This window comes from Oncorhynchus clarkii, chromosome 27, assembly GCF_045791955.1.
Source record: "Oncorhynchus clarkii lewisi isolate Uvic-CL-2024 chromosome 27, UVic_Ocla_1.0, whole genome shotgun sequence".
In the NCBI taxonomy this organism is placed as follows: domain Eukaryota; kingdom Metazoa; phylum Chordata; class Actinopteri; order Salmoniformes; family Salmonidae; genus Oncorhynchus; species Oncorhynchus clarkii.
In genome coordinates, this window is record NC_092173.1 from 28,077,987 (window position 1) to 28,093,389 (window position 15,403).

At 47.8% G+C, this 15,403-nt stretch overlaps 1 protein-coding gene across 1 annotated transcript in view; it reads left to right on the top strand.

Annotated features, from left to right (window-relative positions):
- LOC139385691 (chordin-like) overlaps window positions 1–7,120 on the top strand; it is a 33,189-nt gene extending 26,069 nt beyond the window's left edge. Inside the window, exons 15-21 of the mRNA XM_071130962.1 lie at window positions 1,977–2,168; window positions 2,414–2,507; window positions 2,705–2,761; window positions 4,635–4,738; window positions 4,898–5,155; window positions 5,661–5,754; window positions 5,934–7,120. Of these exons, the coding sequence (XP_070987063.1) occupies window positions 1,977–2,168; window positions 2,414–2,507; window positions 2,705–2,761; window positions 4,635–4,738; window positions 4,898–5,155; window positions 5,661–5,754; window positions 5,934–5,998 (864 nt within the window). The 3' untranslated portion in view covers window positions 5,999–7,120. The remainder of the gene's footprint in view (window positions 1–1,976; window positions 2,169–2,413; window positions 2,508–2,704; window positions 2,762–4,634; window positions 4,739–4,897; window positions 5,156–5,660; window positions 5,755–5,933) is intronic.
- Window positions 7,121–15,403: the final 8,283 nt, after the last annotated feature.

Sequence of the window (15,403 nt, forward strand, 5' to 3'; positions counted from 1 at the left end):
CTGTCCCTCCTCTCATTCTCCCTTTCTCATGCTCACCCTTTTCTGCCCCTCTCTCTCAAGTCAATTTCAATTTAAGGGGCTTTAGTGGCATGGGAAACATATGTTTGCATTGCCAAAGCAAGTGAAATAGGTAATAAACAAAAGTGAAATAAACAATAAATTACAGCAAACATTACACTCACAAAAGTTCCAAAAGAATAAAGACTTATCAAATGTCATATTATGTGCAAATAGTTTAAGTACAAAAGGGAAAATAAATAAGCATAAATATGGGTTGTATTTACAATGGTTTTTGTTCTTCACTGGTTGCCCTTTTCTTGTGGCAACAGGTCACAAATCTTGCTGCTGTGATGGAACACTGTGGTATTTCACCCAGTAGATATGGGAGTTGATCAAAATTGGGTTTGTTTTCGAATTCTTCGTGGATCTCTGTAATCTGAGGGAAATGTGTGTCTTTAATATGGTCATACATTTGGCAGGAGGTTAGGAAGTGCAGCTCAGTTTCCACCTAATTTTGTGGGCAGTGTGCACATTGTCTGTCTTCTCTTGGGAGTCAGGTTTGCCTACGACGGCCTTTCTCAATAGCAAGGCTATGCTCACTGAGTCTGTACATAGTCAAAGCTTTCCTTAAGTTTGGGTCAGTCACAGTGGTCAGGTATTCTGCCACTGTGTACTCTCTGTGTAGGGCCAAATAGCGCTCTAGTTTGCTCTGTTTATTTGTTTATTTATATTTTAGTTTTCTCATGATTTGGTTGGGTCTAATTGTGTTCCTGTCCTGGGGCTCTGTGGGGTGTGTTTGTGTTTGTGAACAGCCCCTGAGCCCCAGGACCAGCTTGCTTAGGGGACTCTTCTCCAGGCTCATCTCTCTGTATGTGATGGATTTGTTATGGAAGGTTTGGGAATCGCTTCCTTTTAGGTGGTTGTAGAATTTAACGGCTCTTTTCTGGATTTTGATATTTCGTGGGTATTGGCCTAATTCTGCTCTGCATGCATTATTCGTTTTTTTACGTTGTACACTGAGGATATTTTTGCAGAATTCTACATGCAGAGTCTCAATTTGGTGTTTATCCCATTTTGTGAATTCTTGATTGCTTAGCAGACCCCAGACCTCACAACCATAAAGGGCAATGTGTTCTATAACTGATACAATTTTAAGCCAGACCCTAATTGGTATGTCGATTCACTCTCTCATGCTCGCCCTGTCTTTCTCCTCCCTGCTTCTCTCCCTCCCTCCTTCTGTCTTTCTCCTCCCTGCTTCTCTCCCTCCCTCCTTCTGTCTTTCTCCTCCCTGCTTCTCTCCCTCCCTCCTTCTGTCTTTCTCCTCCCTGCTTCTCTCCCTCCTTCTTTCTTTCTCCTCCATGCTTCTCCCCCCTCCTCCTTCTGTCGTTCTCCTCCCTGCTTCTCTCCCTCCCTCCTTCTGTCTTTCTCCTCCCTGCTTCTCTCCCTCCCTCCTGTCTTTCTCCTCCATGCTTCTCCCCCCCTCCTCCTTCTGTATTTCTCCTCCCTGCTTCTCTCCCTCCCTCCTTCTGTCTTTCTCCTCCCTGCTTCTCTCCCTCCCTCCTTCTGTCTTTCTCCTCCCTGCTTCTCTCCCTCCTTCTTTCTTTCTCCTCCATGCTTCTCCCCCCTCCTCCTTCTGTCGTTCTCCTCCCTGCTTCTCTCCCTCCCTCCTTCTGTCTTTCTCCTCCCTGCTTCTCTCCCTCCCTCCTGTCTTTCTCCCCCATGCTTCTCCCCCTCCTCCTTCTGTCTTTCTCCTCCCTGCTTCTCTCCCTCCCTCCTTCTGTCTTTCTCCTCCCTGCTTCTCTCCCTCCCTCCTTCTTTCTTTCTCCTCCCTGCTTCTCTCCCTCCCTCCTGTCTTTCTCCTCCCTGCTTCTCTCCCTCCCTCCTGTCTTTCTCCTCCCTGCTTCTCTCCCTCCCTACTTATTTCTTTCTCCTCCCTGCTTCTCTCCCTCCCTCCTTCTTTCTTTCTCTCCCTACAGGTTCATGTGCCTAATAACTGTGAGTTTCGGACAAAGGGTGAGGTGGAGTTGGCGGAGTTTGATGACCTGTTTGTGCGTGATCCTGAGGAACTAAAGAAAGACCCCCACACCTGTTTCTTCGAGACTCAACACCACGCCCACGGCTCACTCTGGACCCCCAACTACAACCACTGTTTCACCTGCAGCTGTCAGGTAGGACTGTTCCAACTACAACCACGAGGCGGCGCTAAAGTTACACGTTAAATTAGTGCTCGTTTCCCAGACACAAATTATGTCTAGTCCTCGACTAAGAAGCCCTTTCGATGGAGAATCTAGAAGTCTTGAGAATCTAGAAGTAAAGTATCTACTTCTATATTGAATGACTTTGTGTCTAACCACCTCTTCTTCTGTATATTTTTCTACTTCCTCATCCCTCCATCTCTCTGTCCTCCCTGTAGAAGCGCACAGTGATCTGTGACCCGGTCATCTGTCCAGTCCTCACCTGCTCTCGCACCATCCAGCCTGACGATAAGTGCTGCCCCATGTGTGTTGGTGAGTGTGTGTGTGTGTGTGTGTGTGTGTGTGTGTGTGTGTGTGTGTGTGTGTGTGTGTGTGTGTGTGTGTGTGTGTGTTACTATGTTTGAATAGGATTATGTGCTTGAAAGGACTTATTCTTGACAGGGCAACCCATTACGGTCGCAAGTTGTGAAATAATACTTCCCTGTGTCTGTTTCCCGTCTGTCCTTTAGAGAGGAAAAACCCCAAGGAAATGAAGACTCCAGAGAGGCTAGACGAGCATCCAGAAGGTTCTGAACCATCTCTCTGTCTGACTGTCACTCCTCCTTTTTCTCGCTTTCTCCATCTGTCTGGTCCTGTCTCTCCTCCCAGCAGGCACTCATTCTGTCTCTCTCCACCACACTCCCTCCTCTCCATGTCAGGTCCTCTGTCTCTCCCTCCCAGCAGGCACTCATTCTGTCTCTCTCCACCACCCTCCCTCCTCTCCATCTCAGGTACTCTGTCTTTCCCTCCCAGCAGGCACTCATTATGTCTCTCTCCACCACCCTCCCTCCTCTCCATGTCAGGTCCTCTGTCTCTCCCTCCCAGCAGGCACTCATTCTGTCTCTCTCCACCACCCTCCCTCCTCTCCATCTCAGGTCCTCTGTCTCTCCCTTCCAGCAGGCACTCATTCTGTCTCTCTCCACCACCCTCCCTCCTCTCCATCTCAGGTACTCTGTCTCTCCCTCCCAGCAGGCACTCATTCTGTCTCTCTCCACCACCCTCCCTCCTCTCCATGTCAGGTCCTCTGTCTCTCCCTCCCAGCAGGCACTCATTCTGTCTCTCTCTGTCTCCCTCCCTCCTCTCCATCTCAGGTCCTCTGTCTCTCCCTCCCAGCAGGCACTCATTCTGTCTCTCTCTGTCTCCCTCCCTCCTCTCCATCTCAGGTCCTCTGTCTCTCCCTCCCAGCAGGCACTCATTCTGTCTCTCTCTGTCTCCCTCCCTCCTGTCCATCTGTCTGGTCCTCTGTCTCTCCCTCCCAGCAGGCACTCATTCTGTCTCTCTCTGTCACCCTCCCTCCTCTCCATCTCAGGTCCTCTGTCTCTCCCTCCCAGCAGGCACTCATTCTGTCTCTCTCTGTCTCCCTCCCTCCTGTCCATCTGGCTGGTCCTCTGTCTCTCCCTCCCAGCAGGCACTCATTATGTCTCTCTCTGTCTCCCTCCCTCCTGTCCATATGTCTGGTCCTCTGTCTCTCCCTCCCAGCAGGCACTCATTCTGTCTCTCTCTGTCTCCCTCCCTCCTGTCCATCTGTCTGGTCCTGTCTCTCCCTCCCAGCAGGCACTCATTCTGTCTCTCTCCACCACCCTCCCTCCTCTCCATGTCAGGTCCTCTGTCTCTCCCTCCCAGCAGGCACTCATTCTGTCTCTCTCTGTCTCCCTCCCTCCTCTCCATCTCAGGTCCTCTGTCTCTCCCTCCCAGCAGGCACTCATTCTGTCTCTCTCTGTCTCCCCCCCTCCTCTCCATCTCAGGTCCTCTGTCTCTCCCTCCCAGCAGGCACTCATTCTGTCTCTCTCCACCACCCTCCCTCCTCTCCATCTCAGGTCCTCTGTCTCTCCCTCCCAGCAGGCACTCATTCTGTCTCTCTCTGTCACCCTCCCTCCTCTCCATGTCAGGTCCTCTGTCTCTCCCTCCCAGCAGGCACTCATTCTGTCTCTCTCTGTCTACCTCCCTCCTGTCCATCTGTCTGGTCCTCTGTCTCTCCCTCCCAGCAGGCACTCATTATGTCTCTCTCTGTCTCCCTCCTCCTCTCCATCTCAGGTCCTCTGTCTCTCCCTCCTAGCAGGCACTCATTCTGTCTCTCTCTGTCTCCCTCCCTCCTCTCCATCTCAGGTCCTCTGTCTCTCCCTCCCAGCAGGCACTCATTCTGTCTCTCTCTGTCTCCCTCCCTCCTCTCCATCTCAGGTCCTCTGTCTCTCCCTCCCAGCAGGCACTCATTCTGTCTCTCTCTGTCACCCTCCCTCATCTCCATCTGTCTGGTTCTCTCTGTGTCTTTGTGCCAACAGATAAGTTTTACCTCTGAGATTGATATGCATTTCCAATGCTAAGAGTGTCCTCTATTTCTCTCATCCCTCTGCCCCCCCCCCTCTCTTTTTCTCTCTCTCTTTCTCTCTCTCTCTCTCTCAGGTTGTTACTTTGAGGGGGACCAGAAGATGCATGCTCCTGGGTCTACCTGGCATCCATTCGTCCCTCCGTTTGGCTACATCAAGTGTGCCCTCTGCACCTGCAAGGTAGGCCTCTAGCTTATTCCTTCACAGCTAGCATGATGTTAGTCGATAAGTGATGCTAACATTATTAGAAACATGACTATTAATCTTTCTTCAGCTTCCTAGAATGTCATGTAAATTCTGCTAATTTCCCATTGTGTTCTTCCTCCTCCACTCCTGTAGGGAGCCACAGGCGAGGTGCACTGTGAGAAGGTGACGTGTCCAGCCCTGACCTGCAGTCGTCCGGTACGCCGTAGCCCCTCAGACTGTTGTAAGGAATGTCCGGAGGAAGACAACCCCCCCCTGGAGCACGCTGACATGATGCAGGCAGACGGGACGAGTCACTGCAAGTTTGGGAAGAACTTCTACCAGAACAGTGACAACTGGCACCCCCGTGTGCCCCTGATGGGAGAGATGAAGTGCATCACCTGCTGGTGTGACGTGAGTATTACAGAGAGTCAGGTACCAGTCAGGAACAAGTCTCTTACATAATACAGCCACTTAGAGTGGGATTGGACCTGTTGCCAAGCAACACAATTCAAGACAAAAAAAAGATTCAGACTGTTGGGCCTAAACCCCAAAGAGCAAAAGAGAAATAAAGCACTGGAGAACTCCCTATGTTTCAGTAAACCTTTAAAAACCCAGGCTCAAAGTTTCTTCTGAGTTTTTCCATGCCACTGTGATACATGTTTTTGCAGAAAGAGTAGGGATGTTTCAGACTTAGTTGAGCTTCAAAGCTGTAGGGATGGGGGTACTTGGGTAGCCCTTACCCCTTGGGGGAACATTCCAATGTCGGGGGGGTAGGGGGTAACTCTGGGATTTGGAGTTGAGAAGCATGGAGCATTTTCTGGTTTCTCAGCATTGTGAGGTGTTTTCCAAATGTACCTCCCTCTCTCTCTCTCCCCCTCCTTCCTCTCTCTCTCTTTCTTTCTCCCCCTCTCTCCAGCATGGTGTGACTAAGTGTCAGAGGAAACAGTGTCCAGTCCTGACCTGTAGTAACATCACCCGCCGGGAGGGCATGTGCTGTCCTGAGTGCCAAGGTAAGACAAACACACACACATACACACACACACACACCATGCTCCCTAGCCAGAGCATCTGAGGACACATGCTTGAAATTGCGAGACATGCTATCAATACTGATGACATGCTTTCAAACAGTGATGATTCATGTAGTAATCATAGATTGAATTCATATTGGATTGTCTCTTTTGTTTAGATTCCAAAGAGGAAGAGGAGGAGCCAATGAAAGTTCCGGAAAAGAAGAACAGCTGGAGACACTGAGCTGAGACCGCCTCTCCACCCGCATCCCCACTTCTACTACCACCCCCCCCCCCCCCCCGCGCTCTCTACCTACCCCCTCATGGGGAGACCTAGACCTGCACACTGGGTCAGCTAACACCCCCTAAAGCCAAGACCCCTATGATCCTCCTACCCCGACCCACAACCCCCCTGTCCACTCCCACCCCTTAGTCAACCTCTGGATTGTAACGAAGGAAGGAAAGACAAGCAGAGGAAAAGAAGGAGAAAGAGGAGCACCAAGGTGTCATGGAAGGGACTGAGGACGTACAGTCCACAGAAGCTAACTGAAAGAATGGAAAGAAAGGACCAAAAAGAGATATGGAATGGACCAACATAACTGCTGCAGCTGTGTCTTTTGACTGGTATCTCCTTTGAAATGTGACTTTTGTTGTTGTTTTTGTTTCTAGTTATTTAGCTTCCTCTTGATGAATATAACCCTTCCAATAATCACACACAATCACCCTTCATATTCGAATACCGGTACACAATCACCCTTCATATTCGAATACCGGTACACAAGGTGACACTGTTTGTTGTTTAGTTGTTAAAATGGATGTATTGGTAGTCTTGATTAGGAATTATTTCTGAAGTTCAGCCCTAAGTTGTGTTTGTGCATACTCACTTTTGAGTGTGTGTGTGTGTGTGTGTGTGTGTGTGTTTACCAGTGGTAAAAAGGCTTGCTAAACTGCCACAAACATACGAGGCAGTAAACTTACTGGGTGGCTAGATGGAAACACACACACGAAACAGACTGAGCATCACTGACGATCTCATAAATCAGCACCACACATATGTTCTCTTTTCCCATCCAGTCAGCACCAATAGAACACTTCCCTTGGAAAAGCATAACAAGAATCTATTCTAATTGCTTACTGAAGAGATTAGAATATACAGTAAGTTTACATGAACATCTGTTTTAGATTTATTTGCAGCTCTGACCTGTATTGCACCTCTTCATGTGCTCGTCCATGATGTTATCAGTTTCTCATTTCAGTAATATGTGTAATTATTTTAGAATACTTTGTATTACTGTTGTTATTTTTATGAATCTTGCTTGTATTTATTGAACGTGTGAAGGAAAAAATAAAAGTTGTTCATAATAAATTGTCTTTTGACAATTTAGTTGAAATCCATAACTTTTTCCGCTATCCTCCTCTCTTCTCTCTTCATCTTAATCTCTCTCTCTTTCATTTCTTCTCTTCACTCTTCCATTTCCTGTATCAACTGGTTCCACTTTCTTTTCCCTAACTTTATTTGACTCCTCTCTGTCTCTCTACTTTTCAATGCATCCTCTCTCTCTCTCTCACTCTCTCTCTCTCTCTCTCTCTCTCTCGCTCTCTCTCTCTCTCTCTTTTCTTGCTCTCTTCCCCTCTGATCTGTCTGTTTTCCTTCCTTCTCCCTCTCTCCTCCTCCCTTGTTCTGTCCAGCTGTATTTGAGGAATGGGGAAATGTGACAAACAGACGTAGCTCCCCTACTCTCTCTCCTCTCTCTCTCTCCCTCTCCACCCTTCATCAGATGGCACTATTTCTTTCTTTTCCTCTCCTTCGTTCCATAGACACACACCACATGTGTTCTATAGCACCCGCAATGCACTCTGTCCCTGAAGGAACACTCTATCTCACACATACAGACAGACACAAATGCACGCACACACACGATCACAATGACTCAGCCAAAGGACAGACAGACTGGAACATAAACACACATGCACAGATGTACACAGGTACACACTCTGCCCATGAAGAATGAACACACACATGCACGTAGGTTAGCGTTTTTCCATCATGAATCTTGTACTGGAGGCAGCTCTGCATTGTTGTCCCTAGCTGGCACAGCCACAAAGTCTTAAAATCTGTTTTTAAACGTAACCTTAACCACACTGCAAATCCATCTGCCACACCCTAACCTTAAATTAAGAACGAAAGGCTCATTTTTGTTTTCAGTACTTTTTACAATATAGCCAATTTTTACTTTGCAGCTGGCCTATTTAAGGGGAAATTTCTCAGTTCTGCCTCCAGGACAAGACTCATGACAACAAACGCCAACCTGCCACATGCACACTGATTCAGCCAAAGGACACAGACTGAACATCTACCGCTCCCCCTATGGGCAGGTAAATAGTACTGACATAAATCACCTCCTATGGTAGAGCCAGCTGGTTGTGAGCATGCCCAAATCAAATCAAATCAAATCAAATTTTATTTGTCACATACACATGGTTAGCAGATGTTAATGCGAGTGTAGCGAAATGCTTGTGCTTCTAGTTCCGACAATGCAGTAATAACCAACAAGTAATCTAACTAACAATTCCAAAACTACTGTCTTGTACACAGTGTGAGGGGATAAAGAATATGTACATAAGGATATATGAATGAGTGATGGTACAGAGCAGCATAGGCAGATACAGTAGATGGTATCGAGTACAGTATATACATATGAGATGAGTATGTAAACAAAGTGGCATAGTTAAAGTGGCTAGTGATACATGTATTACATAAGGATACAGTCGATGATATAGAGTACAGTATATATGTATGCATATGAGATGAATAATGTAGGGTAAGTAACATTATATAAGGTAGCATTGTTTAAAGTGGCTAGTGATATATTTACATCATTTCCCATCAATTCCCATTATTAAAGTGGCTGGAGTTGAGTCAGTGTCAGTGTGTTGGCAGCAGCCACTCAATGTTAGTGGTGGCTGTTTAACAGTCTGATAGCCTTGAGATAGAAGCTGTTTTTCAGTCTCTCGGTCCCAGCTTTGATGCACCTGTACTGACCTCGCCTTCTGGATGATAGCGGGGTGAACAGGCAGTGGCTCGGGTGGTTGATGTCCTTGATGATCTTTATGGCCTTCCTGTGACATCGGGTGGTGTAGGTGTCCTGGAGGGCAGGTAGTTTGCCCCCGGTGATGCGTTGTGCAGACCTCACTACCCTCTGGAGAGCCTTACGGTTGAGGGCGGAGCAGTTGCCGTACCAGGCGGTGATACAGCCCGCCAGGATGCTCTCGATTGTGCATCTGTAGAAGTTTGTGAGTGCTTTTGGTGACAAGCCGAATTTCTTCAGCCTCCTGAGGTTGAAGAGGCGCTGCTGCGCCTTCTTCACAATGCTGTCTGTGTGAGTGGACCAATTCAGTTTGTCTGTGATGTGTATGCCGAGGAACTTAAAACTTGCTACCCTCTCCACTACTGTTCCATCGATGTGGATAGGGGGGTGTTCCCTCTGCTGTTTCCTGAAGTCCACAATCATCTCCTTAGTTTTGTTGACGTTGAGTGTGAGGTTATTTTCCTGACACCACACTCCGAGGGCCCTCACCTCCTCCCTGTAGGCCGTCTCGTCGTTGTTGGTAATCAAGCCTACCACTGTTGTGTCGTCCGCAAACTTGATGATTGAGTTGGAGGCGTGCGTGGCCACGCAGTCGTGGGTGAACAGGGAGTACAGGAGAGGGCTCAGAACGCACCCTTGTGGGGCCCCAGTGTTGAGGATCAGCGGGGAGGAGATGTTGTTGCCTACCCTCACCACCTGGGGGCGGCCCGTCAGGAAGTCCAGTACCCAGTTGCACAGGGCGGGGTCGAGACCCAGGGTCTCGAGCTTGATGACGAGCTTGGAGGGTACTATGGTGTTGAATGCCGAGCTGTAGTCAATGAACAGCATTCTCACATAGGTATTCCTCTTGTCCAGATGGGTTAGGGCAGTGTGCAGTGTGGTTGAGATTGCATCGTCTGTGGACCTATTTGGGCGGTAAGCAAATTGGAGTGGGTCTAGGGTGTCAGGTAGGGTGGAGGTGATATGGTCCTTGACTAGTCTCTCAAAGCACTTCATGATGACGGAAGTGAGTGCTACGGGGCGGTAGTCGTTTAGCTCAGTTACCTTAGCTTTCTTGGGAACAGGAACAATGGTGGCCCTCTTGAAGCATGTGGGAACAGCAGACTGGTATAGGGATTGATTGAATATGTCCGTAAACACACCGGCCAGCTGGTCTGCGCATGCTCTGAGGGCGCGGCTGGGGATGCCGTCTGGGCCTGCAGCCTTGCGAGGGTTAACACGTTTAAATGTCTTACTCACCTCGACTGCAGTGAAGGAGAGACCGCAAGTTTTCGTTGCAGGCCGTGTCAGTGGCACTGTATTGTCCTCAAAGCGGGCAAAAAAGTTATTTAGTCTGCCTGGGAGCAGGACATCCTGGTCCGTGACTGGGCTGGATTTCTTCCTGTAGTCCGTGATTGACTGTAGACCCTGCCACATGCCTCTTGTGTCTGAGCCGTTGAATTGAGATTCTACTTTGTCTCTGTACTGACGCTTAGCTTGTTTGATAGCCTTGCGGAGGGAATAGCTGCACTGTTTGTATTTGGTCATGTTACCAGACACCTTGCCCTGATTAAAAGCAGTGGTTCGCGCTTTCAGTTTCACACGAATGCTGCCATCAATCCACGGTTTCTGGTTAGGGAATGTTTTAATCGTTGCTATGGGAACGACATCTTCAACGCACGTTCTAATGAACTCGCACACCGAATCAGCGTATTCGTCAATGTTGTTGTCTGACGCAATACGAAACATGTCCCAGTCCACGTGATGGAAGCAGTCTTGGAGTGTGGAGTCAGCTTGGTCGGACCAGCGTTGGACAGACCTCAGCGTGGGAGCCTCTTGTTTTAGTTTCTGTCTGTAGGCAGGGATCAACAGAATGGAGTCGTGGTCAGCTTTTCCGAAAGGGGGGCGGGGCAGGGCCTTATATGCGTCGCGGAAGTTAGAGTAACAATGATCCAAGGTCTTTCCACCCCTGGTTGCGCAATCGATATGCTGATAAAATTTGGGGAGTCTTGTTTTCAGATTAGCCTTGTTAAAATCCCCAGCTACAATGAATGCAGCCTCCGGATAAATGGTTTCCAGTTTGCAAAGAGTCAAATAAAGTTCATTCAGAGCCAACTGCTTGGGGGGGGATATATACGGCTGTGATTATAATCGAAGAGAATTCTCTTGGTAGATAATGCGGTCTACATTTGATTGTGAGGAATTCTAAATCAGGTGAACAGAAGGATTTTAGTTCCTGTATGTTTCTTTCATCACACCATGTCACGTTAGTCATAAGGCATACGCCCCCGCCCCTCTTTTTACCAGAAATATGTTTTTTCCTGTCTGCGCGATGCGTGGAGAAACCTGTTGGCTGCACCGCTTCGGATAGCGTCTCTCCAGTAAGCCACGTTTCCGTGAAGCAAAGAACGTTACAGTCTCTGATGTCCCTCTGGAATGCTACCCTTGCTCGGATTTCATCAACCTTGTTGTCAAGAGACTGGACATTGGCAAGAAGAATGCTAGGGAATGGTGCACGGTGTGCCCGTCTCCGGAGTCTGACCAGAAGACCGCCTCGTTTCCCTCTTTTTCGGAGTCGTTTTTTTGGGTCGCTGCATGGGATCCACTCCGTTGTCCTGTTTGTAAGGCAGAGCACAGGATCCGCGTCGCGAAAAGCGTATTCTTGGTCGTACTGATGGTGAGTTGACGCTGATCTTATATTCAGTAGTTCTTCTCGACTGTATGTGATGAAACCTAAGATGACCTGGGGTACTAATGTAAGAAATAACACGTAAAAAAACAAAAAACTGCATAGTTTCCTAGGAACGCGAAGCGAGGCGGCCATCTCTGTCGGCGCCGGAAGTTACCAGTTGCACCTGCTGACCTTCCCTTAGCAGAGAGAGAGGCCATGTTGTAAAGCCGCCAGCCGTCTAACCAGCCAGCAGCCACACAGCTGGAGGCTAGGGTCAAAGGTCAACAATGCTGAGCTATGGCTCTGTTCCGACAGCTTGGATCAGAGGCATGTCTACTGACTGGCTGGGGGAGGGAGGGAGGGACGGAAGTATGTGGGTCTGCATCTGCATGCCATAGTGTGGGTGCATTTTCATGGCACATTCCTGTCTCTCTGTGGGTAAGTGTTCACTCCTTCTCTCTTTCCCCCCTCTCTTCTTTTTCTCCCTCCAGCTCTCCTCCTGTCTCTCCCTCTCTCTCTTGCTACGTGGCTTTGTGGGTCACAGGGCCTTTGAAAAGCCTCTTAAATCTCTGGGCCTGAGCTGAGCCACGGGCAGGCAGCACAGGGCTCAGCTCCACAATAACCCCCTATAGCAGACAGCACACCCAGGGACACAGCCCCACCTAGACTGGGCTAGGAGAACGTTACAGGGGAACTCTGTCTGAAAAGACGAGACGCAGTGCTTTAGAAGTCTATACCTCTTCATTGTAGGGTGAAGGTCGAAGGTTACAGTGCCCTTTGAGGCAGCAAATGATAAAGGACAGGAGTTGAATGAGGAGAGAAGAAAACAGTAGTTGAAGAGAGTGTGGGGTTATAAAAAGAGGAGCAAATGGAAGATAAAAGAAGATGGGATCAGAGAGCAGATAGAGAGAGTGTAGAGCGAGAGATAGAGGAGAGAACAGGAGGAGGAGGAGAGACCTGCTGTTGTCCTAGTGTGGCCCAGGGCTGTTTAACTTTCTCCAGGAGTAGTTACACAAAGGGGGAGATGGGTAAACAAGGCTCCTGCATCATCAAACCCAGAGAGAAAGAGAGAGAGAGGGGAGGTAGAGTTAAAGAATCAAAGAGGAAGAGGGGTAGAAAGACACAGACAGTAAGGGTTTTCCTCTGGACTAACACTGTACCCCCCCTCTTATAACGACAACAGCAGGATAGCGATATAAACTGCTCAAATGACCAGGAATTAGCGACTCTGCAAACAAACATGCTACTAACACTCACTGTTCACACATGCACGCACACACACACACACACACACTACGTTAATCCATTCAGTCCTTTCTGTTGTTCCCCTACAGAGGTCTACTGTGACCTCTAGTGGTCGCTGGCGGAAACTGCAGTGAATTCTTGAAAACATTAGATTTAGGACTGTGGAAACTTGACATCCAGGCATCAGTTTGTCTATGGATGCCACAGTTCCTGGGACATGAGAAAGCCAAGGGCCATTCCTGCAGAGTAACGAGGATAAGGAGACCATTTCCGAGCAGTCACTCAGATTATATATTTATTATTGTTTTAATATTGTTTTAAAAGTATTGTTTCATTATTGTTATAATATTATTGTTTTATTATTGTTATAACATTATTGTCATAATATTATTGTTATAATATTATTTTTTGAATATTGTTTTAATATGATTGTTTTATTGCCATCTGCAGGACTGAGTGAGTATTACAGGAGACTGGGGAGAAAACAAGAGAGCAGACTGGCTGATATTTGATTAAACATGACCAGGGTATGACATACATCAAATGTTTGATCTGTCATTGTTGAATAGATCCTCTGTATGCTGGGGCTCACATAGTGATGTGCTTGCCTTGGACATGACACTTCAAGCAGGGCTGGGGCAAGGAGTGGGGTTTAAGGGATGTATAGAAGGAGGGAAGGAGAGAAGAGAAGAGAATGGGAAGAGGAGAGGAGAGGATGGGGAGAGGAGAGGAGAACATTTAGAGGACTGGATAGAGAGACAGGAGAGGGAGGAGGGAGGGAGATGAGAGCGTTTAGAGAGCTGTATAGAGAAAGATGAGAGGAAGAAAGGAATTAAGGGAGAGGAGAGCAGAGGAGAGGAGGCTTTAAGTGGGACTTTGTGCTCTTTACAGGTACAGTAATAACTCTAAACTAAGGAATATTTCTAACAGAGTAACCAACCAATAGAAATCCCAAGAGCACTTCAAGTCCAGAGCTTCCATGTGTATTGGATTCTTCTTCATTCCATTACCGTGATTAATTTTCCATTCCCAAACTTGTCCCAGTAGCCTAGTTCCAATGTAGGATGAATCCCAGGTGGTATCCAAGCTTTGAGCCTGTCCGGTCACGCACTAGTTGAAAGACAGCATGAGAGGGCAACAATAGGTTTGGAGAATCAAATTACATTATTGAATTTGGCGTCCCCACGCGCTCTCATCTCTCTAACGAAATACAGGGCCACGGAGTGTAATTGAACAATGCAGTAGGGCAAACGACGTCCCAAAACAATTAACGTCGAGATTAATGTGCCAGGTAGGGCACATTTGAGTCTAATTTGGGTATTTTCTCTCAGTTTTAAACCCAAATGATTGTTTTATCTGCTTTATTGTCGACAAGGGGGTTCTGTATGTCCCTGTCAGGTGACTTATGGCCATAATTAATGGGCCTATATTTTGTTTCGTTCATGAATTAACTATCAGTCTATGAGGGAAAAACCTGGAGGATTCCTTCCCGGTCCGAAATCAGTAATGGCTCCGGAGCTGAGACACAAATTACAGCCATAGCCACTTTACCTCCAGAATCCAAATCCATCTTCAGACCCGGCGTTTTCCAAACCGAGATGGATATGGCAGCGTCGGCACGTTACTGCTTACTGTGCTGTGTAGACTACTAGGCTACTGTGTCGGACTGGGATGGAAAATACGATAGCATAGACATAAGGCTGAAGACATGAATGATGAACCGAACCTACCGCTTTCCGGTCAGACGCCATGGGCTTGCGCATTACCACAGCTCCCCAAGGCTCGAGAAACAGACGAGCCCAGTCAACCCAGCATAGACGCATCATGAATAAACATGTATCTCACGCAGTACTTTTCACTCTCAAAGCCTCTGTGTTTTAATTGCCGTTTTGTCGGGCAGAGCTCTTCTAAAAAAATAAGCTAAGTTAACTGCACTCGTGTGCGTCAGGGTAGCACAGAAAGAACGAGTCAACGACACATTCAAAGCAAAGGGGAGGGGGTATTCATGATTTTACTCATATTTTAATTAAACCCTGTGGTGTCATTTTGAATTAGGCTATCGGCATGAATTTATTATAGGCTTCTCCTTACGAAACTGATACGCGAAGCCTATCAATCCCTATCATACTCTGATCAACACCACATGTGGAGGCGCGAGTGGAGCAGAAAGAGCTGGGCAGTAACAGTTGCTGCGGCAGCACCCGCATTGCAACACAGAATCGATGTTCCGCTGTACCAGCATGGGCAAGACTAGCTGTTGCATGCATGGGTTTCGTTTCTATCCCCCCTCCAAAATAACGAGACAGATCCCGTTGACGTCACGTCCTCTGATACCTATAGCTATCTGTATGTGTATTCCCTCGCAACTTGATAGGTTGAACAGGGAATGCGGCTTGAGAAATTCCGGTTGGAAGTTGGGCTGAACAGCACGGTTTCTCATCATCAGCGAAGCGACAAGCCTGGCAGCCGGCGTGGCAGTTTCGAAGGAGGCTATGAAGCAACAGGAATATGGATTAGAATTCCTGGACATCGGTTGTAGCCTGTAGCCCACTATAGCAGCAAACCAACCATCTCCAGCCTGTAGCCCACTATAGCAGCAAACCAACCATCTCCAGTGCCAGATAGTGATGAAAAAACAAATCTTAACTTTCCTTAAGAAGACCAC